Raw genomic sequence first — 25,862 nt, 5'->3', positions numbered from 1 at the left:
TGATATTTATTCTCTGCTATTCCTTAGGCAGAGAACACATATCACAAGCTTGAAATCTAGGATTTTAGATTTGAAATCTAGGATCTTAATACTCTATCATTTCTTTAAAAAAATTTTTTTTCAAACTTGCCCCTCATCCACGTGACTTATCTCAGTAAATTCCATTATTATTTGTCAAGTTAAGCCAGAATCCTTGAATTTTTCTCTTCTATCAGTACTCACAGCAATTTTCTAACAAGTTTATCAGCTAACTTCTTCAATGTCTGTAGAAGCACTTGGGTTTTTCTTATTCTTGTTCTCTTGATAAAATCATGCAACTGATCTCCTTGTCTTCATTCTTGAACCTTTCCATCAGGAGAATTGTTTTTTCCTCAGTTAAGCAAGTAAGGAAACTTAGTAGGTTCTTGAATAAACATGGTAACATATTAATATTTTCAATAATGATTTAATCTCAAGTAGTATTCAGGATGTTTAGAAGCACTAATGCCATTTCCTTACACAAGTAAAAGACCCTAGTAACTGAGGCCTGATGTTAAGCACAAGGAAAAGTGACAATAATAAGGCCAGGCACTTAACACAGATATATAATTTCCTTTTTAAATTGAATGCTCTTTTAACAAGAAAAAGTGATTGAAGATCTATGTTTAAAGATTTGCACCAGGGAAAGAAAATGGGGTCTGGCAAACTTGGAGGTACTAACTGAAGAAAAAAAATAGTCATTTCAAGATTTGTATTCCCTTCCATTAATTCTGTACAACAATTGATCACATTAGTTAAGAAACGGGGAAAAAGGGGGAATTTGGGAGAAGTTCAAGGAAAATTTCTTCATATGTGACATGTACTTTAAAATCACAAGTGTTGCATAGAAGCCAATGATAAAAAAGAAAAAAATAAAAGAAAAGACAGTATGAATCAGCTACTGTGGCCACACTTCTTGGGTTTAATCCAGGATCATAACTTTTTAAGATTTGTGGCCATGGGAAACAAATTTATTCTCTGTTCCTCTATTCTCTGATTTTAAAAACTGGGAAATTAGAAGTTCCTACTTCATAAAGTTGATGTGAGGACTTATTTAACAAATATATTTAATGCACTGACCCATGCTAATCACTATACAAGTGTGAATCATCTTTTCTTAATTAAATTTCACTGAAAAATCCTTTATTAATTCCTGTGTGACAGACTCTGTTTTAGTTACTGCAGATATGGCTCTAAGCAAAATGATCCCTGCTTTCAAGAATTAACAATGGAGATAGAAAATATAAAGCATGCATGTAAACAGATAAGACAATTCAAACAGCGATAAGCTCTATAAAGGTAATAAAGCAGGACCATGTAATAGGGAGTGGCCTGGGTAGGGGTCACAGTTGACATGGAGGAAAGGTGATACATTTGAATAACTGAGAGGACTTGCTGATGTACTGTATTAGAATGGTAAAGAGAGTTATCAAAAAGAACACCTAGTTTTGGTGTAAACTACTGCATAGAAATTAGTGACTGTGGTAGGATGAATAATGGACCGCCCCCCACCAAGATATCCATGCCCTAAAAGATAGATATCATACAAAGTATCTTCTCTGACCACAGTGAGATGAAGTTCGCAAACAGTAACAGAAGGCAAATTGGAAAATTCACAAATTTGTGGAAATGAAACTACACACTCAAACAACCAATGGATCAAAGAAGAAATCACAAGGTAAATTAGAAAATGTCTTGAGACAAATGAAATGAAAACACAATGTACCAAAACTTATAGGACACAGTGAAAGCAGTGCTATGGGTGGGGGGTAGGTTGGGATTTATAGCTATAAACACTTACATTGAAAAAGAAGAAACATCCCAAATTAACAACTTAACTTTACAACCTCAGAAACTGGCAAAAGAACAAACTAAACCCAAAGCTACAAGAAGAAGAATAATAAAGATTAAAGCAGACATAAATGAAATATAAAATAGAGAAAATCAACAAAGCTAGAAGTTAGTTCTTTGAAAAGATCAACAAAGTGGACAAACCTTTAGCTATCTGGATAAAAAAGAATAAAAAAAGACACCTAAAAAAAAAGACAGAAATGAAAGTGGGGACATTACAACTGATGCTAAAGAAATAAAAAGGATCATAAGAAAGTACTATGAACAATTGTATGCTAACACACTGGAAAATCTAAATGAAATGAACAAATTTTTAGAAACACAAAGCCTACCAAGTCTGAATCACAAAGCAACAGAAATCCTATAAGTATACCTATAACTACTAAGGAGACTGAATCAGTAATAAAAAATATCCCCCCAAAGAAAAGCACTGGACCTTATGGCTTCACTGGTAAACTCTACCAAACATTTAAAGATCTAACACAAATCCTTAAATTTTAAAAATAATTAAAGTGGAGGGAATACTTCCTAACTCATTCTATGAGGCCAGCATTTTCCAGATATCAAACCTAGACTAAGACATCGCAAAAAAAGAAAACTACAGATCAATTTCCCTTATGAACAATGATGCAAAATCCTCAACAAAATACTAGCAAACCAAATTCAGGAGCACAAAAGACATCTAAATCAGAAAGGAAGAAATAAAATTATTTTTGTTTGCAGATGATATGGTCTTATGTGTAGAAAACAATAAAGGTTTTACAAAAAGCCCAGTAGAACTAATAAATAAATTCAGCAAAGTAGCAGGATATAAAGTCAACAATCAAAAAGCAATTCAACTTCTATACACTAATAATGAACTATCTGCAAAGGAAATTAAGAAAACATTTCTATTTACAATAGCACAGCATCAAAAAGAGTTAAATACTTAGGAATTAACAAAGGAGGTGAAAGACTTATACAATGAAAACCACAAAACATTTTTGAAAGAAATTAAAGAAGATGTAAATAAATGGAGATACATTCCAGGTTCATGAATTGGAAGAGTTAATATTGTTAAGATGTCAATATTATCCAAAGTGCCTTACAAATTGAATGGAATCCCTATCAAAATTCCAATGGCCTTTTGTGCAGAAATGAAAAAAAAACCTATCTTAAAATTTATAGGGAATCTCAGGAGATGATGAATAGCCAAAACAATCTTGAAAAACAGGAACAAAGCTGGAGACTCAAACTTCCTGGTTTCAAAACTTACTAGAAAGCTACAGTAATCAAAACCCTGTGCTACTGGCATGAAAACAGACATATAAACCAAGGGAATAGAACAGAGATCCCAGAAATAAACCTTCACAAATATGGCCAAATGATTTTCGACATGGGTGCCAAGATCATTCAATGGAGAAAGGACAGTCTTTCAACCAGTAGTCCTGGGAAAACTGAGTATCCACATGTAGAAAACTGAAGTTGGACCGTTAACTAATACCACATATAAAATTTAACTCCAAATGGATCAAAGATCTAAATGTCAGACTTAAAACTATAAAACTCTTAGAAGAAAATAATATGCAAAAGCTCCACAACATTGAATTTGACAATGAGTTCTTGGACACTGCACCAAAGGCACAGATTATAAAAGAAAAATAGACAAATTTCATGAAAACTTAAAACTTTTGTAGATTAAAAGACATTACTAACAGAGTAAAAACTTACAGAATGGGACAAAATATTTGAAAGTCAATCTGATGAGGGATTAGAATCCAGAATATATAAAGAACTCCTAAAAACTCATGAACAAAAAAACCAAACAACCTAATTAAAAAATGGGCAAAGGACCTAATTTAAAAATGGGCAAAGGACCTGAAGAGATATTTCTCCAAAGAAGTTATACAAAACCAACAAGCACATGAAAAGATGCTCAATATCACTAATCACTAGAGAAATGCACATCAAATCCATAATGAGATATCACCTCATAGCCATTAGGATGGCTACATTCAAAATAAACAGAAAACAAGTGTCGGTGAGGATATAGAGAAACTGGAATCCTTGCACCCTGTTGGTAGGAATGGAAAATGGTACAGCAACTGTGGAAAATGTTACACAGTTCCTCAAAAAATTAAAAATAAAATTAGTCTATCATCCAGTAATTCTACTTCTAGGTATATACTCAAGAGAATGAAAATCCAGGTGTTGAAGAGATATTTGTACACCCATATTCATAGCAGCATTATTCACAATAGCTACAATGTGGAAGCAACTTAAGGATCCATGGATGAATGAACAGATAAGCAAAAGGTGTTATACACATACACTGGAATACTCTTCAGCCTTTAAAAGGAAGGGAATGCTGACATATGCTACAGTATGGATACATCTTGAGGACATTATTATAAGAGATATGTCAATCATAAAAGGAAAGTTACTGTATGATTCCATATACATGAGGTATGCAGAGTGGTCAAATTCATGGATATAGAAAGACTAATGGAGATTACCAGAGGATGGGAGGAGGGGGGAATGGCGAGTTGCTATTAATGGGTACAGAGTTTCAGTTTTACAAGATGAAAAGAGTTCTGAAGAAGGATGGTGGTGGTTGAGCACCAAAGTGAACGTACTCAATGCTATCAAACTGTACACTTAATATAGTTAAGATGGTAAATATCATGTTACGTATATTCTACCACAGTGTACAAAAAAGTTTTGAAGGGGAATAAAGACACCCACATCTGAATCCCTGGAACATATGAATGCTATATGGCAAATAAATACCTTTGCAAATATAATTAAATTAAGGATCTTGAGATGGGTAGATTATCCTGGATTACCCAAGTGGGCCTAAAATGCAATCATATGTAGCCTATAAGAGGTAGGAAGAGAGTGGTCTGAACACAGAAAAAGAAGAGAAGGCAATGATACTAGGGAGGGAGATGTTGAAGTGTTGTGGTCACAAGCAAAAGAATGTTGGTAGCCACCAGAATCTGGAAGAGGCCAGGAATGGATGACACCCTAGGGACTCCAGAGAGAGCACAGCTTTGCAGACACCTTAATTTCTGGTCCAGTAAAACTGATTATGGCCTCCAGAACTGTGGGATAATACATTCCTGTTGTTTTATACCACCAGCTTTGTGGTAATCGTCACTACAGTCATAGGACACTAATACAGTGACATTTACTATAGTGGGGAAAACTAAGAAGAGGTTTCAGCACAGATAAAAATAAAGTTTTTGATTTAGGCATTATTTCTGAGGCACATATGAGAATCTGATAATTTACATCAAACAAAAATGTAAAGCAAAGGAGCCAAATGTGATTCCCTAGGGAGAGAGCAGAGCAGAGCAGAGAGCAGCGTCCAGGCTTGAGCTCCACTGTATGGGAACACTGTGAAACCATGTAGAGATTGAGAGTCCAACAAAAGAGGGCATTTGTTGTCCTTGACAAACGTAGTTATTGTCAAGGAGAGACAAAAACGAGACAGGATTGGTTGAAGACCCTGGTTAGTAAGGAATTAGAGGGAGTATGGAGCTGTCAAATTTGTAAAAATGGTAGGTGTATTTAGCCACATTTGCTAGGGTATTAAACATCAGAGCACAATGTGGAGTTTTGTAGAATTTGAGAAAACTCCATTTGAGACACCTATATTCCTTTCCATCTTGGAAAAAAGAAAACATATTCCCAAATGTAATTGCCAGTTGTCTACTATTAAATGAATGTATTAAAAATGTCTCAATTTTACAAAGCATCTCCAAAAATGGGTATTAATCTGAATTTGGATATATGTGATGATTTACTTACATTTAAAATGCATTTAAAAACCACAGCAGGTAAAAAGATAAAATTTATATATTAATAATGACCGACTAATGAGTGTGTCACATGATAAAAAATTTCTTGGGTTTCCCTGGTGGTGCAGTGGTTAAGAATCCACCTGCCAATGCAGGGGACATGGGTTCAATCCCTGGCCCAGGAAGATCCCGCATGCCATGGAGCAACTAAGCCCGTGTGCCATAACTACTAAGCCTGCGCTCTAGAGCCCACGAGACACAACTACTGAACCCACGTGCCACAACCAGTGAAACCCATGCACCTAAAACCCGTGCTCTGCAACAAGAAAAGCCACAACAATGAGAACCCTGTGCACTGCAACGAAGAGTAGCCCCCACTAGCCGCAACTAGTGAAAGCCTGTGCACAGCAACGAAAACCCAACATAGCCAAAAACCAAATAAATAAATAAATTTCTTGTATTGTCCCTTTCCTCAAATTTTCCTACTCCTAGAAAGAAAACCCTAATGTGAAAAATGATTTGATCCAAGTATAGACCATTTTTAATTTTACAGAGCAGAAATAATCATGTAACAATACTGGGTTATTTTTTCATGTACAAAGTGTTTCCCTATTGGGACATTATTTCTGATTTGAGAAAGAATAAGGAGGAAATAATTTTGTTAAGAAGGATAAAAAAGACATAAAGGTTTTCTTTAAAGATAATATAAATACAGTGTTTATGGCTTTTGATCTGTTGAATGCAGAGAGGCAGCCACAGAATTTTAAGGATGCTGGTCTTCACATCCCCCTTCCTTATCACCTGGGGAGGAGACAGAACAGTGTAAATTTAACACTGGCTTAAACAGCTACACACCTGCAGTGGACAGAAACTGAAGCTGAATTTCTTTCATAGGAGCCTGGGAATTATAGCCTATGTGTATAGCTGAATTTTGCTGAAGCAGTGAGTGCTGATTAAGGCAGTTAAATGAATAAAGGACATCATTAAGAGTGACCGTGTGGAAGACCTGTTAATGAGGCTAATTTTTCGATAAACAGATTTTTATGTTGGAGACAAGATGGTTGAGTAGAAGAACTAGAATGCAACTCCTCTCAAGAAAACACCAAAGTCACAATAAACCGTTGAATAACCATTGACAAGAATGATGGGAATCTACCAAAAAAGATATTCTACATCTAAAGACAAAGAAGAAATCCCAGCGAGATGGGGGCAGACACGAGAAGCAAGAGGAACTACAACTCTTCAGCCTACGGAACAGAAATGGCAATCACAGAAAGTTAGACAAAAGGAGACAACAAAGGAATATGTTCCAGACAAAAGAACAAGATAAAACCCCAGAAGAACAATGAAGTGAACTGGAGAAAGGCAATCTACCCCAAAAATAATACAGAGTAATGATAGTAAAGATGATCCAAGATCTCGGAAAAGGAATGGAGGCACAGACTGAGAAGATACAAGAAATGTTTAACAAAGAGCTAGAAGACATAAAGAATAAACAAACAGAAATGAACAATATAATAACTGACATGAAAAACACACTAGAAGGAATAAATAGCAGAATAAATGAGGCAGAAGAACGGATGAGTGAGCTGGAAGACAGAATGGTGGAAATCACTGCCGTGGAACAGAATAAAGAAAAAAGAATGAAAAGAAATGAAGACAGCCTAAGAGACCTCTGGGACAACATGAAATACACCAACATTTACATTATGTGGGTCCCAGAAGGAGACAAGAGAGAGAAAGGACCTGAGAAAATATTTGAAGAGACAATAGCTGAAACTTCCTTAACATGGGAAAGGGAACAGTCACCCAAGTCCAAGAAGTGCAGAGTTCCATACGGGATAAACCCAAGGAGGAACACACTGAGACACATATTAAATTGATAAAAATTAAAGACAAAGAGAAAATATTAAAAGCAACACTTGAAAAGCAACAAATAAAATACAAGGGAATCCCCATAAAGTTATCAGCTGATTTTTCAGCAAAAATTCTTCAGGACAGAAGGGAGTGGCATGATATATTTAAAGTGATGAAAAGGAAAAATCTGCAACCAAGAATACTCTACCCAGCAAGGCTCTCATTCAGATTCAATGGAGAAATCAAAAGATTTCCAAACAAGTAAAAGCTAAGAGAATTTAGCACAACCAAACCAGCTTTACAGCAAATACTAAAGGAATTCCTCTAGGCAGAAAAGAAAAGGCCACAACTAGAAAGAAGAAAAACACAAATGGGAAAGCTCACAGGTAAAGGCAAACATAGAGTAAAGGTAGAAAATCATCCACACACAAATATGATATCAAAACCAGCAACTGTGAGGAAAGTATCAATGCAGGATATTAGTAATGCATTTGAAAGTGAGACCAGCAACATAAGACAATCTTGTCTATATACAGACTGCTATATCAAAAGCTCATGGTAAGCATAAACCAAATATCTACAATAGCTATACACATAAAAAAAGAAAAAGGAATCCAAACACAACACTAAAGATAGTCATCAAATAACAAGAGAAATTAAAAAAAGAGGAATGGAAGAAAAAAGACCTACAAAAACAAATCCAAAGCAATTAACAAAATGGCAATAAGAACATACATATTGATAATTACCTTAAATGTAAATGGATTAAATGCTCCAACCAAAAGACATAGAGTGGATGAATGGATATGAAAAGAAGATTCATATATATGCTGTCTACAAGAGACCCACCTCAGATCTAGGGACACATACAGATTGAAAGTGAGATGGAAAAAGGTATTCCATGCAAACGAAAATCAAAAGAAAGCTGGAGTGGTAATACTCATGTCAGACAAAAGAGACTTTAAAATAAAGGCTGTTAGATGAGACAAAGAAGGACACTACATAATGATCAAGGGATCAATCCAAGAAAAAGATATAACAATTGTAAATATATATGCACCCAACACAGAAGCAACTCAATATATAAGGCAAATGTTAATAGCCATAAAAGGAGAAATCAACAGTAACACAATCATAGTGGGGGACTATAAGACCCCACTTACAACAGTGCACAGATCTTCCAGATAGAAAATGAATAAGGACACACGGGCCTTAAAGAACACATTAGACCTGATGGACTTAATTAATACTGATAGAACATTTTATCCAAAAGCAGAAGAATACACATTCTTTTCACATGCACATGGAACATTCCCCAGGATAGATCATATGCTGGGCCATAAAGCAAGTCTCAATAAATTTTAAAAAACTGATATCATATTAAGCATCTTTTCTAAAAACAACACTATGAGATTAGAAATCAACTGCAAGAAAAATTCTGCAAAAAAACACAAACACATGGAGGCTAAACAATATGTTACTAAATAATTAATCGATCACTGAAGAAATCAAAGAGGAAATCAAGAAATATCTAGAGACAAATGAAAATGAAAACATGACGAAACAAAACCTATGGGATGTGGCAAAAGCAGTTCTAAGAGGGAAGTTTATAACAATACAATCTTACCTCAGGTAACCAGAAAAATGACAAATAAACAACCTAACCTTACACCTAAAGCAACTGGAGAAGGAAGAACAAACAAAACCCAAAGTTAGTAGAAGGAAAGAAATCATAAAGATCAGAGTGGAAGTAAATGCAATAGAGATGAAGAAACAGTAGAAAAGATCAATGAAACTAAAAGTTGGTTCATTGAAAAGATAAACAAAATTGATAAACCTTTAGGCAGACTCATCAAGACAAAAGGAGGAAAGCCCAAATCAATAAAATTAGAAATGAAAAAGGAAAAGTTACGAAACCACAGAAATAAAAAGGATCATAAGAGACTACTATAAGCAAGTAATTGCCAATAAAATGGACAACCTAGAAAAAATGGACAAATTCTTAGAAAGGTACAATCTCCCAAGATTGAACCAGGAAGAAATAGAAAATATGAACAGACCAATCACAAGTACTGAAATTGAAACTGTGATTAAAAAATTCCCAACAAAGGGATGGAGGAAGATGGCGGAAGAGTAAGACACGGAGATCACCTGCCTCCCCACAGATACATCAGAAATTCATCTACATGTGGAACAACTCCTACAGAACACCTACTGAACGCTGACAGAAGACCTCAGACCCCCCAAAAGGCAAGAAACTCCCCACATACCTGGGTAGGGCAAAAGAAAAAAGAATAAACAGAGACAAAAGGATAGGGACGGGACCTGCACCAGTGGGAGGGAGCCGTGAAGGAGGAAAGGTTTCCACACACTAGAAGCCCCTTCGCGGGCGGAGACTGCGGGTAGCGGAGGGGGAAAGCTTCGGAGTAGTGGAGGAGAGCGCAGCAACAGGGGTGTGGAGGGCAAAGCGGAGAGATTCCGGCACAGAGGATCGGTGCCCTCAGGCACACACCAGCCCGAGAGGCTTGTCTGCTCGGCCGCCGGGGTTGGGGGGGTGGGGGGGGGCTGGGAGCTGAGGCTCGGGTATCCGGTTTCAGTCGGAGCACAGGGAGAGGACTGGGGCTGGCGGCAGGAAGAGAGCCTGAAGGGGTTAGTGCACCACGGCTAGCCTGGAGGGAGTCCGGGGGAAAAGTCTGGAGCTACCGAAGAGGCTAGAGACTTTTTCTTCCCTTTTGTTTCCTGGTGTGCGAGGAGAGGGCATTAAGAGCGCTGCTTAAAGAAGCTCCAGAGAAGGGCGGGAGCCGCGGCTAAAGGCGCGGATCCCGGAGACGGGCGTGGGACGCTGGGGCTGCTGCTGCCGCCGCCACAAGGCCTGTGTGCGAGCGCAGGTCACTGTCCAACCCCCCTTCCGGGGAGCCTGTGCAGCCTGCCACTGCCGGGGTCCCGGGACCCAGGGACGGCTTCACCGGGAAAGCGCACGGAGCGCCTCGGGCTGGTGCAACGTCACGCCGGCCTCTGCCGCCGCAGGCCCGCCCCGCACTGCGTGCCCCTCCCTCCCCTTGGCCTGAGTGAGCCAGAGACCCCGAATCAGCGGCTCCTTTAAACCCGTCCTGTCTGAGCGAAGAACGGACGCCCTCCGGCGACTTACGCACAGAGGCGGGACCAGGTACAAGGCTGAGACCCGGGAGCTGGAGAAGAGAAGAGACAGGGAAATCTCTCTGTGCAGCCTCGGAGGCAGCGGATTAAAGCTCCACGGTCCGCTTCATGTGCCCTGCGTCTGTGGAGTGCATGAATGGACAGCGAACCATCCCAAATTGAGGAGGTGGACTTTGAGGACAAGATTTAAGATTTTTTCCCCTTTTCCTCTTTTTTCAACGAATTATCCCAAATTAAGGAGGTGGACTTTGAGAGCAAGATTTCAGACTTTTTCCCCTTTTCCTCTTTTTACAACGAATTATCCCAAATTGAGGAGGTGGACTTTGAGAGCAAGATTTTCGATTTTTCCCCCCTGTTCTCTTTTTGTGAATGTGTATGTGTATGCTTCTGTGTGAGATTTTCTCTGTATAGCTTTGCTTCCACCATATGTCCCAGGGTTCTATCTGTCCGTTTTTTTTTCAATAATTACTTTTTTATTTTAATAACGCTACTATATTTTATACTTTATTTATTTTACTTTATCTTCTCTCTTTCCTTTTTTCCTACCTTCCCTTCCTCCCTCCACCCCTCCTTTCTTTCTTTCTCTCTTTCTTTCCTCCCTCCCTCCCTCCTGTCTTTCTTTCCTTCTTCCTTTCTTTCTTTTTTCTTTCTTCCTTTCATTCCTTCCTCCCTCCCTCCCTCCTGTCTTTCTTTCTTTCTTTCCTTCTTCCCTGCTTCCCTTCTTCCTTTCACTCTTTCTTTTTCTTTCCTTCCTCCCTCTCTCCCTCCTTTCTTTCTCTCTTTCTTTCTTTCCGTCCTTCCTCCCTCCCTCCTTTCTTTCTTTCTTCCTTCCTTTCTTTCTCTCTCTCTTTATTTCTTCTTCTAATTCTTTCTTTCTAATTTTTCTCCCTTTTATTCTGAGCCGGGTAGATGAAAGGCTTTTGGTGCTGCAGCCAGGAGTCAGTGCTGTGCCTCTGAAGTGGGAGAGCCAACTTCAGGACACGGGTCCACAAGAGACCTCCCAGCTCCACATAATATCAAGCGGCGAAAATCTCCCAGAGATCTCCATCTCAACACCAGCACCCAGCTTCAGTTAATGACCAGCAAGCTACAGTGCTGGTCACCCTATGCCAAGGAACTAGCAAGACAGGAACACAACGTCACCCATTAGCAGAGAGGCTGCCTAAAAACATAATAAGGCCACAGGCACCCCAAAACACACCACCAGACGTGGACCTGTCCACCAGAAAGACAAGATCGAGCCTCAACCACCAGAACACAGGCACTAGTCCCCCCCACCAGGAAGCCTACACAACCTACTGAAACAACCTTAGCCACTGGGGACAGACACCAAAAACAACAGGAACTATGAATCTGCAGCCTGCAAAAAGGAGACCCCAAACACAGTAACATAAGCAAAAGGAGAAGACAGAAAAACACACAGCAGGTGAAGGAGCAAGATAAAAACCTACCAGACCTAACAAATGAAGAGGTAATAGGCAGTCTACCTGAAAAAGAATTCAGAATAATGACAGTAAATATGATCCAAGATTCTATTTCCAAGATCCAAAATCTTGTAAATAGAATAGACAAAATGCAAGAAACAGTTAACAAGGACATAGAAGAACTAAAGATGAAGCAAGCATCGATTAAAAACACAATAAATGAAATGAAAAATACTCTAGATGGAATCAATAGCAGAATAACTGAGGCAGAAGAAAGGATAAGTGAGGTGGAAGATAAAATAGTGGAAATAACTGATGCAGAGCAAAATAAAGAAAAAAGAATGAAAAGAACAGAGGACAGTCTCAGAGACCTCTGGGACAACATTAAACGCACCAACATTCGAATTATAGGGGTTCCAGAAGAAGAAGAGAAAAAGAAAGGGACTGAGAAAATATTTGAAGAGATTATAGTTGAAAACTTCCCTAATATAGGAGAGGAAATAGTTAATCAAGTCCAGGAGGCACAGAGAGTCCCATACAGAATAAATCCAAGGAGAAATACGCCAAGACACATATTAATCAAACTGTCAAAAATTAAACACAAAGAAATCATATTAAAAGCAGCAAGGGAAAAACAACAAATAACACACAAGGGAATCCCCATCAGGTTAACAGCTGATCTTTCAGCAGAAACTCTACAAGCCAGAAGGGAGTGGCAGGACATAATTAAAGTGATGAAGGCGAAAAACCTGCAACCAAGATTACTCTACCCAGCAAGGATCTCATTCAGATTTGATGGAGAAATTAAAACCTTTACAGACAAGCAAAAGCTGAGAGAGCTCAGCACCACCAAACCAGCTTTACAACAAATGCTAAAGGAACTTCTCTAGGCAAGAAACACAACAGAAGGAAAAGACCTACAATAACGAACCCAAAACAATTAAGGAAATGGGAATAGGAACATACATATCAATAATTACCTTAAATGTAAATGGACTAAATGCTCCCACCAAAAGACACAGATTGGCTGAATGGATACAAAAACAAGACCCATATATATGCTGTCTACAAGAGACCCACTTCAGACCTAGAGACACATACAGACTGAAAGTAAGGGGATGGAAAAAGATATTCCATGCAAATGGAAATAAAAAGAAACCTGGAGTAGCAATTCTTGTATCAGACAAAATAGACTTTAAAATAAAGACTATTAGAAGAGACAAAGAAGGACACTACATAATGAACAAGGGATCGATCCAAGAAGAAGATATAACAATTGTAAATATTTATGCACCCAACACAGGAGCACCTCAATACATAAGGCAAATACTAACAGCCATAAAAGGGGAAATCGACAGTAATACACTCATAGTAGGGGACTTTAACACCCCACTTTCACCAATGGACAGATCATCCAAAATGAAAATAAATAAGGACACACAAGCTTTAAATGATACATTAAACAAGATGGACTTAATTGATATTTATAGGACATTCCATCCAAAAACAACAGAATACACATTTTTCTCAAGTGCTCATGGAACATTCTCCAGGATAGATCATATCTTGGGTCACAAATCAAGCCTTGGTAAATTTAAGAAAATTGAAATTGTATCAAGTATCTTTTCCGACCATGATGCTATGAGACTAGACATCAATTACAGGAAAAGAGCTGTAAAACATACAAACACATGGAGGCTAAACAATACACTACTTAACGAAGTGATCACTGAAGAAATCAAAGAGGAAATAAAAAAATACCTAGAAACAAATGACAATGGAGACACAACAACCCAAAACCTATGGGACGCAGCAAAAGCAGTTCTAAGGGGGAAGTTTATAGCAATACAATCCCACCTTAAGAAACAGGAAACATCTTGAGTAAACAACCTGACCCTGCACCTAAAGTAATTAGAGAAAGAAGAACAAAAAAACCCCAAAGTTAGCAGAAGGAAAGAAATCAGAAAGATCAGATCAGAAATAAATGAAAAAGAAATGAAGGAAACGATAGCAAAGATCAATAAAACTAAAAGCTGGTTCTTTGAGAAGATAAACAAAATTGATAAACCATTAGCCAGACTCATCAAGAAAAAAAGGGAGAAGACTCAAATCAATAGAATTAGAAATGAAAAAGGTGAAGTAACAACTGACACTGCAGAAATACAAAAGATCATGAGAGATTACTACAAGAAACTCTATGCCAATAAAATGGACAACCTGGGTGGTATGGACAAATTCTTAGAAATGCACAATATGCCAAGACTGAATCAGGAACAAATAGAAAATATGAATAGACAAATCACAAGCACTGAAATTGAAACTGTGATTAAAAATCTTCCAACAAACAAAAGCCCAGGACCAGATGGCTTCACAGGTGAATTCTATCAAACATTTAGAGAAGAGCTAACACCTATCCTTCTCAAACTCTTCCAAAATATAGCAGAGGGAGGAGCACTCTGAAACTTATTCTACGAGGCCACCATCACCTTGATACCAAAACCAGGCAAGGATGTCACAAAGAAAGAAAACTACAGGCCAATATCACTGATGAACATAGATGCAAAAATCCTCAACAAAATACTAGCAAACAGAATCCAACAGCACATTAAAAGGATCATACACCATGATCAAGTGGGGTTTATTCCAGGAATGCAAGGATTCTTCAATATATGCAAATCAATCAATGTGATACACCATATTAACAAATTGAAGAAGAAAAACCATATGATCATCTCAATAGATGCAGAGAAAGCTTTCGACAAAATTCAACACCCATTTATGATAAAAACACTGCAGAAAGTAGGCATAGAGGGAACTTTCCTCAACATAATAAAGGCCATATATGACAAACCCACAGCCAACATTGTCCTCAATGGTGAAAAACTGAAACCATTTCCACTAAGATCAGGAACAAGACAAGGTTGCCCACTCTCACCACTCTTATTCAACATAGTTTTGGAAGTTTTAGCCACAGCAATCAGAGAAGAAAAGGAAATAAAAGGAATCCAAATTGGAAAAGAAGAAGTAAAGCTGTCACTGTTTGCAGAGGACATGATACTATACATAGAGAATACTAAAGATGCTACCAAAAAACTACTAGAGCTAATCAATGAATTTGGTAAAGTAGCAGGATACAAAATTAATGCACAGAAATCTCTGGCATTCCTGTACACTAATGATGAAAAATCTGAAAGTGAAATCAAGGAAACACTCCCATTTACCATTGCAACAAAAAGAATAAAATATCTAGGAATAAACCTACCTAAGGAGACAAAAGACCTGTATGCAGAAAATTATAAGACACTGATGAAAGAAATTAAAGACGATACCAATAGATGGAGAGATATACCATGTTCTTGGATTGGAAGAATCAATATTGTGAAAATGACTCTACTACCCAAAGCAATCTACAGATTCAATGCAATCCCTATCAAACTACCACTGGCATTTTTCACAGAACTAAAACAAAAAATTTCAAAATTTGTTTGGAAAAACAAAAGACCCCGAATAGCCAAAGCAATCTTGAGAACGAAAAACGGAGCTGGAGGAATCAGGCTCCCTGACTTCAGACTATACTACAAAGCTACAGTAATGAAGACAGTGTGGTACTGGCACAAAAACAGAAAGATTAATGGAACAGGATAGAAAGCCCAGAGATAAACCCACACACATATGGTCACCTTATCTTTGATAAAGGAGGCAGGAATGTACAGTGGAGAAAGGACAGCCTCTTCAATAAGTGGTGCTGGGAAAACTGGACAGCTACATGTAAAAGTATGAGATTAGATCATTCCCTAACACCATACAGAAAAATAAGCTCAAAATGGATTAAAGACCTAAATGTAAGGCCAGAAACTATCAAACTCTTAGAGGAAAACATAGGCAGAACACTCTATGACATAAATCACAGCAAGATCCTTTTGGACCCACCTCCTAGAGAAATGGAAATAAAAACAAAGATAAACAAATGGGACCTAATGAAACTTCAAAGCTTTTGCACAGCAAAGGAAACCATAAACAAGACCAAAAGACAACCCTCAGAATGGGAGAAAATATTTGCAAATGAAGCAACTGACAAAGGATTAATCTCCAAAATTTATAAGCAGCTCATGCAGCTCAATAGCAAAAAAACAAACAACCCCATCCAAAAATGGGCAGAAGACTTAAATAGGCATTTCTCCAAAGAAGATATACAGACTGCCCACAAACACATGAAAGGATGCTCAACATGATTAATTATTATAGAAATGCAAATCAAAGCTACAATGAGATATCATCTCACACCAGTCAGAATGGCCATCATCAAGAAATCTAGAAACAATAAATGCTGGAGAGGGTGTGGAGAAAAGGGAACATTCTTGCACTGCTGGTGGGAATGTGAATTGGTACAGCCACTATGGAGAACGGTATGGAGTTTCCTTAAAACACTAAAAATAGAACTACCATATGACCCAGCAATCCCACTACTAGGCATATACCCTGAGAAAACCATAATTCAAAAAGAGACACTTACCAAAATGTTCATTGCAGCTCTATTCACAATAGCACGGAGATGGAAACAACCTAAGTGTCCATCATCGGATGAATGGATAAAGAAGATGTGGCACATATATACAATGGAGTAGTACTCAGCCATAAAAAGAAACGAAACTGAGCTATTTGTAATGAGGTGGATAGACCTAGAGTCTGTCATACAGAGTGAAGTAAGTCAGAAAGAGAAAGACAAATACCGTATGCTAACACATATATATGGAATTTAAGAAAAAAAAAGTCATTAAGAACCTAGGGGTAAAACAGGAATAAAGACACAGACCTACTTGAGAATGGACTTGAGGATATGGGGAGGGGGAAGGGTAAGCTGTGACAAAGCGAAAGGGAGGCATGGACATATACACAGTACCAAATGTAAGGTAGATAGATAGTGGGAAGCAGCTGCATAGCACAGGGAGATCAGCTCGGTGCTTTTTGACCATCTGGAGGGGTGGGATGGGGAGGATAGGAGGGAGGGAGACGCAAGAGGGAAGAGATGTGGGAACAGATGTATATGTATGACTGATTCACTTTGTTATAAAGCAGAAACTAATAAAAAAAAATTCCCAACAAACAAAAGTCCAGGACTTTTGCTGGCTTTACAGGTAAATTCTATCAAAGATTTAGAGAAGAGTTAACAACCATTGTTCTAAAACTATTCCAAAAAGTTGCAGAGAAAGGAATACTCACAAACTCACTCTATGAGGCCACCATCACCGTGATACCGAAACCAGACAAAGATACCACAATAAAAGAAAATTAAAGATCAATATGATTGATGAACATAGACGGAAAAATACTAGCAAACCGAATCCAACAATACATTAAAAGGATCATACACCATGATTAAGTGGGATTATCCCAGGTATGCAAGGAGTTTTCAGTCTCCACAAATCAATCAGTACGATACACGACATTAACAAATTGAAGAATAAAAACCATATGAGCATCTCAATAGGTGCAGAAAAATCTTTTGACAAAGTTCAACACTCATTTATGATAAAAACTCTCCAGCAGGTGGGCATAGAGGGAACATTCCTCAACATAATAAAAGCCATATATGACAAACCCACAGCTAACATCATACTCTATGGTGAAAAGCTGAAAGTATTTCCTCTAAGATCAGGAACAAGACAAGGATGTGTGCTCCTGTCACTTGTATTCAACATAGTTTTGGAAGTCCTACCCATGGCAATCAGAGGGAAAAAAGAGTAAAAGAAATCCAAATTGGAAAAGAAGTAAAATTGTCACTGTCTGCAGATGATATGGTACCATAGATAGAAAATCCTAAAGATGCTACCAGAAACCTTCTAGAGCTCATCAATGAATTTGGTAAAGTTGCAGGATGCCAAATTAATACACAGATTTCTGTTGCATTTCTATACAATAATAATGAAAGATCGGGAAGAGAAATTAAGGAAACAGTGCCATTTACCATCACATCAAAAAGAAAAAAATACATAGGAATAAACCTACCTAAGGAGGCGAAAGACCTGTACTCTGAAAACTAAAAGAGTTTGATGAATGAAACTGAAGATGAGGCAAACAGATGGAAAGATATACCCTGTTCCTTGATTGGAAGAATCAATATTGTCAAAATGACTATATTACCCAAGGCAATCTACAGATTCAATGTAATCCCTATCAAATTCCCAATTACATTTTTCACAGAAGTAGGACAAAAAATTTAAAAATTTGTGTGGAAACACAAGATTGCCCAAATAGCCAAAGCAATCTTGAGAAAGGAAAATGGAGCTAGAGGACTCAGGCTACCTGACTTCTGACTATACTACAAAGCTACAGTAACAGTTTTGTACGGCACAAACACAGAAATATAGACAAATGGAACAGGATAGAAAACCCAGAAATAAACCCACATACCTATGGTCAATTAATCTATGACAAAGGGGGCAAGAATATATAATGGAGAAAAGACAGTCTCTTCAATAAGTGGTGCTGGGAAAACTGGACAGCTACATGTAAAAGAATGAAATCAGAACATTCTCTAACACCATAATACAAAAATAAAGTCAAAATGGATTAAAGACTTATATGTAAGACTGCATATTATAAAATTCTTAGAGGAAAACATAGGCAGAATACACTTTGTCATAAATTGCAGCAATATCTTTTTGGATCCACCTCCTAGAGTAATGAAAATAAAAACAAAAATAAGCAAACAGGACCTAATTAAACTTAAAAGCTTTTGCACAGCAAAGGAAACCATAAACAAGAGGAAAAGACAACCCACAGAATGGGAGAAAATGTTTGCAAATGATGCAACTGACAAGGGATTAATCTCCAAAATATACAAACAGTTCATGCAACTCAATATGTAAAAAATAAACAACCCAATCCAAAAATGGGCCCAAGATTTAAATAGACATTTCTCCAAAGAAGACATACAGATGGTCAAAAGCACATGAAAAGATGCTTAACGTCACTAATTATTAAAGAAATGCAAGTCAAAACTACAATGAGGTATCACCTCACACCAGTCAGAATGGTCCATCATCAAAAAGCTTACAAACAATAAATGCTGGAGAGGGTGTGAAGAAAAGGGAACCTTTTTCTACACTGTTGGTGGGAATGTAAATTCATACAGCCACTATGGAGAACACTATGGAGGTTCCTCAAAAAACTAAAAATAGAGCTACCATATAATCCAGCAATCCCACTCCTAGGCATATATCTGGAGAAAACCTTAATTCGAAAAGATACATGCACCCTAAATATTTATTGCAGTACTGTTTACAATAGTGAAGCTATGGGAGCAGTGTACATGTCCATGAACAGATGAATGGATAAAGAAGATGCTGGTACATATATACAATGGAATATTACTCAGCCATAAAAATGAATAAAATAATTCTATGTGCAGCAACATAGATGGACCTAGAGATTATCATACTAAGTGAAGTCAGAGAAAGACAAATACCATATCACTTACATGAGGAATCTAAACAAATGATACAAATGAATTTACTTACAAAACAGAAACAGACTCACAGACTTAGAAAACAAACTTATGGTTACCAAAGGGAAAAAAGGGGGAGGGTGTAAATTAGGAGGTTGGGATTAACATATACACACTACTATATATAAAATAGGAATCAACAAGGACCTACTGTATAGTATAGGGAACTCTACTCGATATTCTGTAATAACTTAAATAGGAAAAGAATCTGAAAAAGAATAGATATATGTTTATGTATAACTGAATCACTTTGCTGTACACCTAAATCTAATACAATATTGTAAATCAAATATACTCCAATATAAAATAAAGATATAAAAATTAAAAAAATAATATAAATACAATGTTTAAATTCTGGGATAATATTTACTCTTTTTCCAGCATATCACCTTACATACTTCTATCTGTGGATGCCATGACTATGAAAGATCATTTTATATGACTTAATTAGTTTGAAATATTAATTTATAAGCAATATGTATTTTGACAACATAATATTTTCTTTCATATATTTAAAAATCATTAACTGGCCTAATTAAAATAGCTGATAGAATTTTTTTTCCAGAAGCACTACTTAAAAATTTAAAAATACTTTCTCAAGGGCCCAATTAAATAAAATCATAAATGAAAAGAAAGTTACAATTAACACCAGAGAAATACAGAGGATCATAAGAGATTACTATGAATAATTATACATCAATAAATTGGACAACCTATAAGCAATGAATAAATTCCTGGAAATGTGCAACATCCCGAGACTGAATCAGGAAGAAATAGAAAGTATGAAATACCAATTACCAGTAATGAAATTGATTCGGTAATCAAAATACTCCCAATAAACAAAAGTCAAGGACCAGACAGCTCCACAGGTGAATCTACCAAACATTTAAAGAAGAGTTAATGTCTATTCTTCTCAAACTATTCCCCAAAATTGAAGAGAAAGGAACAGTTTAAAATTCATTCTGTGAGGCCAGAATTGCCTTGATACCAAAACTACACAGAGATACCAGAAAAAAAGAAAATTACAGGCCAATATCCCTGATGAATATAGATCCAAAACTCCTCAACGAAATATTAGAAAATCAAATTCAACAATACATTAAAAGGATAGTACACCATGATTAAGTGAGGTTTATCCCAGAGTTGCAAGAATGGTTCAATATCCACAAATCAATCAATGTGATACATCATGTAAACAAACTGAGGAATAAAAATCATATAATCATCTCAATAGGTGCAGAAAAAGCTTTTTATGAAATTCAACATTCATGATAAAAAAAACTTTCAATGAAGTGGGTATAGAGGGAATATACCTCAATGTAATAAAGGCCAGATATGACAAAACCACAGCCAACATCATACTCAATGGTGAATAGGTGAAAGCATTTCCTCTAGGATCAGGAACAAGATAAAGATGCCCACTCTCACCACTTTCATTCCACATAGTATTGCAAGTCCTAGCCATAGCAGTCAGACAAGAAAAACAAACAAAATAAAAAGAAACTCTTAGATATAAAGGGGTGACTGCCAGAGGGAGAGGGCGGGGGGTACATGAAATAGGTGAAGGGTAGGAAGAGGTAAAAACCTCCAGTAATGAAATTAGCAAGTCAAGGTCCTGTCATATACAGCAAAAGGAATATGGTCAATAACATTGTAATAACTTCGTTTGGGAACAGATGGTTACTAGACTTATGGTGGTGACCATTTCATAACGTATGCACATGTCAAAGCACTATGCAGTATACCTGAAACTACATAATATTGCAAGTCAACTTTTTCTATTAAAAATTTTTTAAAAAATACTTTCTTCATAGATGAGTACACCTGAAGTGATGCAAAAGACAGCATTGTCTTCCATTAAAAGGGGAAGTCCTTTTAGTACATAGAAATTTTTTAAGAATCCACAAGATTTCCAAGTTATAGAGCAATCATTATATATATACACACACATTGATGTATGCATTTGCACATGCAGTAAACATGAATATGTATACATTTATGTTCATGCATATATGAAATAAATATATTTATTAAATATATATATATATATATATATATATATATGAAATAAAACATACCCAAATCCCCCAATGAGTGTTTGTTTCCTAACATGGACTAATATGCGGAAGGAATTTATAACACCCACCCCCACCAAACACAGAGACAACCAGATTGCTTTTGCTCCTGGGAAGCCCCTGGGAGGGAAGGAAAAAATTCCTACTTGATATGACAAGAGGTGCTTCCTGGGAATTTCAAACATGTAACTAGAAACACACTGACGTCTTGGTCATAAGAGCACTCTCAGGGCAGGGCAGCTAAGCTCAGACTTGCATGGGCTCTGTGTCTGTAACACAGGTTACCTAAGTAGCTGTGTGCCGGCTTTTCCTCCACAATTTTGATTCTTCTTGCTCCAGCAGGTATCACCAACACTTCTACATAACCTGTAAGAATCAATAAAACGTGAAATACATCTTGAGTTTTTTGTAATTCCTCTTTTCTTCATTGACTTGCCCTATTTCTCTTTTGGTTTTGGCTTTTGCTGTGATACTTCAATACCTATGTAAAGAAAAAAATTATGTATAAAAGCTGTCATAAGTTCAAGTGGAGAAGTTTCTTGGAAAAACGTTGAGAATACAATGCTATCAAGAGTAAGTAGGTGACTGTAAAGCTCCCTGACAGCTTATGAATTATGAGGTGAGAAAAAAGCACAATGGGACAGCCTGGTTAGAAACACAGTGAATCTTGGAACAGAGCAAATAACCTTAAGTTCTGCTCATGGAACTCCTTTAAGTTAGAAAATGGGGGGAAGGAGCAAACACAGCTGGAGAGCATACAGATGGCGGATGTCTGGTCCCTGAAGTAGTTGAGTATAAGACAAGAGAGACCAAGCCCTCTCTGGAAGATTAACCAAGGGTTTTGAATCTGGGGCTGGAGAGAAGTGTAGGGCCACACCAAGCAATCGGGTGTCACCCTGGAAGGTGTCAGATGGCTAGGAGCAAGATTCAATTAGGTGTTTCTTAGGAAATATTCTTCAGCAGTGGTTAGGAATGTAATGCTTGAAGTGAAATAAGACGGTAAGATAAAGCTGGATAGAAGAGAAAGTGTGCATAAAAAGTCAAAATCAAGACTTCATTTGGTGCAGAAAAGACAGCAGATGCCAACTTTTGGCTGAATAGTTATGCTTTAAAATTATAGTAAAATAACATTTAATAGTCTTCTTAGTACTTCTGGGTAGCTACATACAGCCCTGATAAAAGTCTAATTTCAAAGTTATGTTAAAAAGGTATAACAGCTAATCCCAGAGTTGTCTCCTGTTGATCAATAATTCAAATTCCCGAAACTGTTGACAATTATTTGGTGTTTACCAAAAGGTAACAGACACCCCACCTGGTGGCAGTGCCTGGGATTAGAGGTCTGTGCTTTTCAAATCAACATTCCCATTAGCAAATACTACTTACTCAATTTAACCATTTTTAGTAATACCAAATCATACAAACACTTCCACTTTGTTACATGAACACAATATGCAGCAATGAAAATGGAAACAAATGTTTACTGTCTATTGGTATATTGAAGTAAGGTAAGAAGGTCTGTGTACTCAATGAGCTTATAATTGAATTAGAAAGTCAAGGCACAAATATCTTACATAAAAATGAGTTAAATAAAACTTCCAAATTTATGTTAAAAAGGTCATATTCAAAATAATGTTTAATTCCCTGCTGAAGAATGTAAATCAATGTTGTTTCAACTGTCCCCCTTCTCTGATCACATCAATACTCAAAAGTTTTGCTGCTATTTTAACTCACAGAAGTGGGATTTTTTTCCTTTTTTTCTTTTAAGTGGTTATATACATTACTTATGTTTGAGAAACACTGGCATCAGCAGGAGTCACAATGATTCAGAGGAGAGAACATTTCATATAGTCAAGGAAAGCTTCATAAAGAAGCAAACAGATTAACTCTTTGAAGAATGGATAGAATTTGGATATACAAGTGACCCTTGAACAATGCAGAGGTTAAGGGCAGTAAAAAATCTGAGTATAATAAATAGTGAACCCTCTGTATCCGTGGTTCCATGTCCGTAGATTCGAACAACTGCAGGTCGTGTAGTAATATAGTATTTACTATTTTAAAAAATCCACATATAAGTGGACCCATGCAGTTCAAACCTTTGTTATTTAAGAGTCAACTACATACAGAAAAAGAATGAGTTCACTGAATGTAAAGAAAAGTAACATAGTAAGTGGTATTTTTAGGACCACATAAATATAATAATTCTGACAGAATGAGAAGGTGTAAGAATTTGGCTATATTAGGAGAGTTTAAATGCATGCCCAGGACACTGAATTTATCCATTTGAAGCTACTGAACATTCTACGGCAAGGAATGTGGTAGTTAGATACTGGTTTGGAGAGGCTTTATCTGACAGCAGTATGCAAGATGCCCAGCGATATAGCTGTAGATAACAGTGTCAGGAGGCTAACGTAAAAATCCAGGAGTGCTAGAGGCTAAGGTAGAAAAACCAGAAGGCATAGTAAAGAAAACAAATTCTGAATTTGAGAACCAATAGAAAGTGGGAAAATAAACATTGAACACAATTCTTCATTATTACTTATGTGCAAATGCAGCCATCATTTATAGGAACATGGAAGTCAAGTTTGGGCAATAATCTGACGTTTGGCTTTGCAATTTGTTTTTAACAAAACAGTATAATACACTAGTAAAAATATCCAGTAAGAACTCTGGAACTTCTGGAACTCCAGGGAAAGGTCAGCCTGTTGAAGTACCTTTGTGAGGCAGTAATTTAAGCCATGGGAGTTAACGGAGAAAACTGAGAGACAGGAGAAGTCAAGGATTCAACCTCGGTGACAGTTATATGTTTTTTTTTTTAAAAATTAATTAATTTAATTAATTTATTTTTGGCTGCATTGGGTCTTCATTGCGGTGTGCGGGCTTTCTCTAGTTGTAGCGAGTGGGGGCCACTCTTTGTTGCGGTGTGTGGGCTTCTCACTGTGGTGGCTTCTCTTGTTGCAGAGCATGGACTCTAGGCACGCAGGCTCAGTAGTTGTGGCTCGCGGGCTCTAGAGTGCAGGCTCAGTAGTTGTGGTGCATGGGCTTAGCTGCTCTGCAGCATGTGGGATCTTCCTGGACCAGGGCTCAAACCCATGTCTCCTGCATTGGCAGGCAGATTCTTAACCATTGTGCCACCAGGGAAGCCCTATGGTTTTTAACAGAGAAACTGAAAAAAAAATTAGGAAAGAATACAGAGGAGGAATGATCATGAGAGGTAGAGATCTGGCTATTTTGATGTAGTAGGATCTTATGAATTAGAGTATTTTAAAAAGAATTGTTGGTGCAAAAAGCTGTACAGACATCAAAGAGAAAGGTGACCAAGGAGAGTCCATTGGATGTCACAATCAAGAGGTAACTGTTCATCTCTGAGCAAATAAATTTAGTAATGTGTTTGGAGAAGATGATAAGTTTCAGGATGTTGAAAAAGAAGAGTAGATAGAGGAAAGTAGAGGAGAGGTAGTAACTGTAAATTCCTGTTTGAGTTTAGCAGTAAACCCAGAGGTATCTGACAACAGTTACGTATAAGTTTATAGTTATATCTATATACTATAGATAGTACAGAGCAATATAGAGCAATATATAATATAGAGAAATTCTCTATTATTCAATTGAAAAGGCTTGGAGGACAGGTGAGTTAGACTAAGTTTAAAGAAGAAAGAGAGGAAGAAAAATATTAAGCAAAGACATTTGAAGAGGGATAGCCAAAGACTGAGGCTCTAGATATTTTTCTGTAAATAAGCCATTTAGCACAATTGAGAATGCACATTTTTAAAAGAAGTGAATATACGAGTGGCTACTGCTGAGCTCAGAAGTTGAAATAAAGCCTGTGATGTCAAGGTCATAAATCTGATCCTCACATTGGACAGTTTGCTTTGTACATAGGAAGATCCTATTTTATAACCAGAGATCCCATTCTTAATCAGCCACCTTAAAACGCCCAAAGTAATCATTATCTTCTCGGTAGTATTAATGATAAATGCCACATTTTGAACAACTGCTATGTGCTAGTCACAATTATAGATAATTTATGTAAATTATTTCATTTAGCCATAATGATACCATCCAAGGTAGATATTTAATAGATTGGAAAATAAAGGTAGAGAAAAAAAAACCTGCCTTTTCCAAGACTTCCTTGTTAGTAATTAGCTGACGCAAGGTTTGAACTCAGATCTGTCTGATTCCAGCTATGGCCTGC

The 25,862-nt window shown here is 37.0% G+C and overlaps 1 protein-coding gene across 1 annotated transcript in view; it reads right to left on the bottom strand.

Annotated features, from left to right (window-relative positions):
- ADAMTS19 (ADAM metallopeptidase with thrombospondin type 1 motif 19) overlaps window positions 1-25,862 on the bottom strand; it is a 284,954-nt gene that overhangs the window by 68,167 nt on the left and 190,925 nt on the right. Inside the window, exon 16 of the mRNA XM_060091906.1 lies at window positions 21,956-22,036. Within this exon, the coding sequence (XP_059947889.1) occupies window positions 21,956-22,036 (81 nt within the window). The remainder of the gene's footprint in view (window positions 1-21,955; window positions 22,037-25,862) is intronic.

The sequence above is a fragment of the Mesoplodon densirostris genome, chromosome 3 (assembly GCF_025265405.1).
Source record: "Mesoplodon densirostris isolate mMesDen1 chromosome 3, mMesDen1 primary haplotype, whole genome shotgun sequence".
In the NCBI taxonomy this organism is placed as follows: Eukaryota; Metazoa; Chordata; class Mammalia; order Artiodactyla; family Ziphiidae; genus Mesoplodon; species Mesoplodon densirostris.
This window is presented reverse-complemented; position numbering and strand designations above follow the sequence as displayed.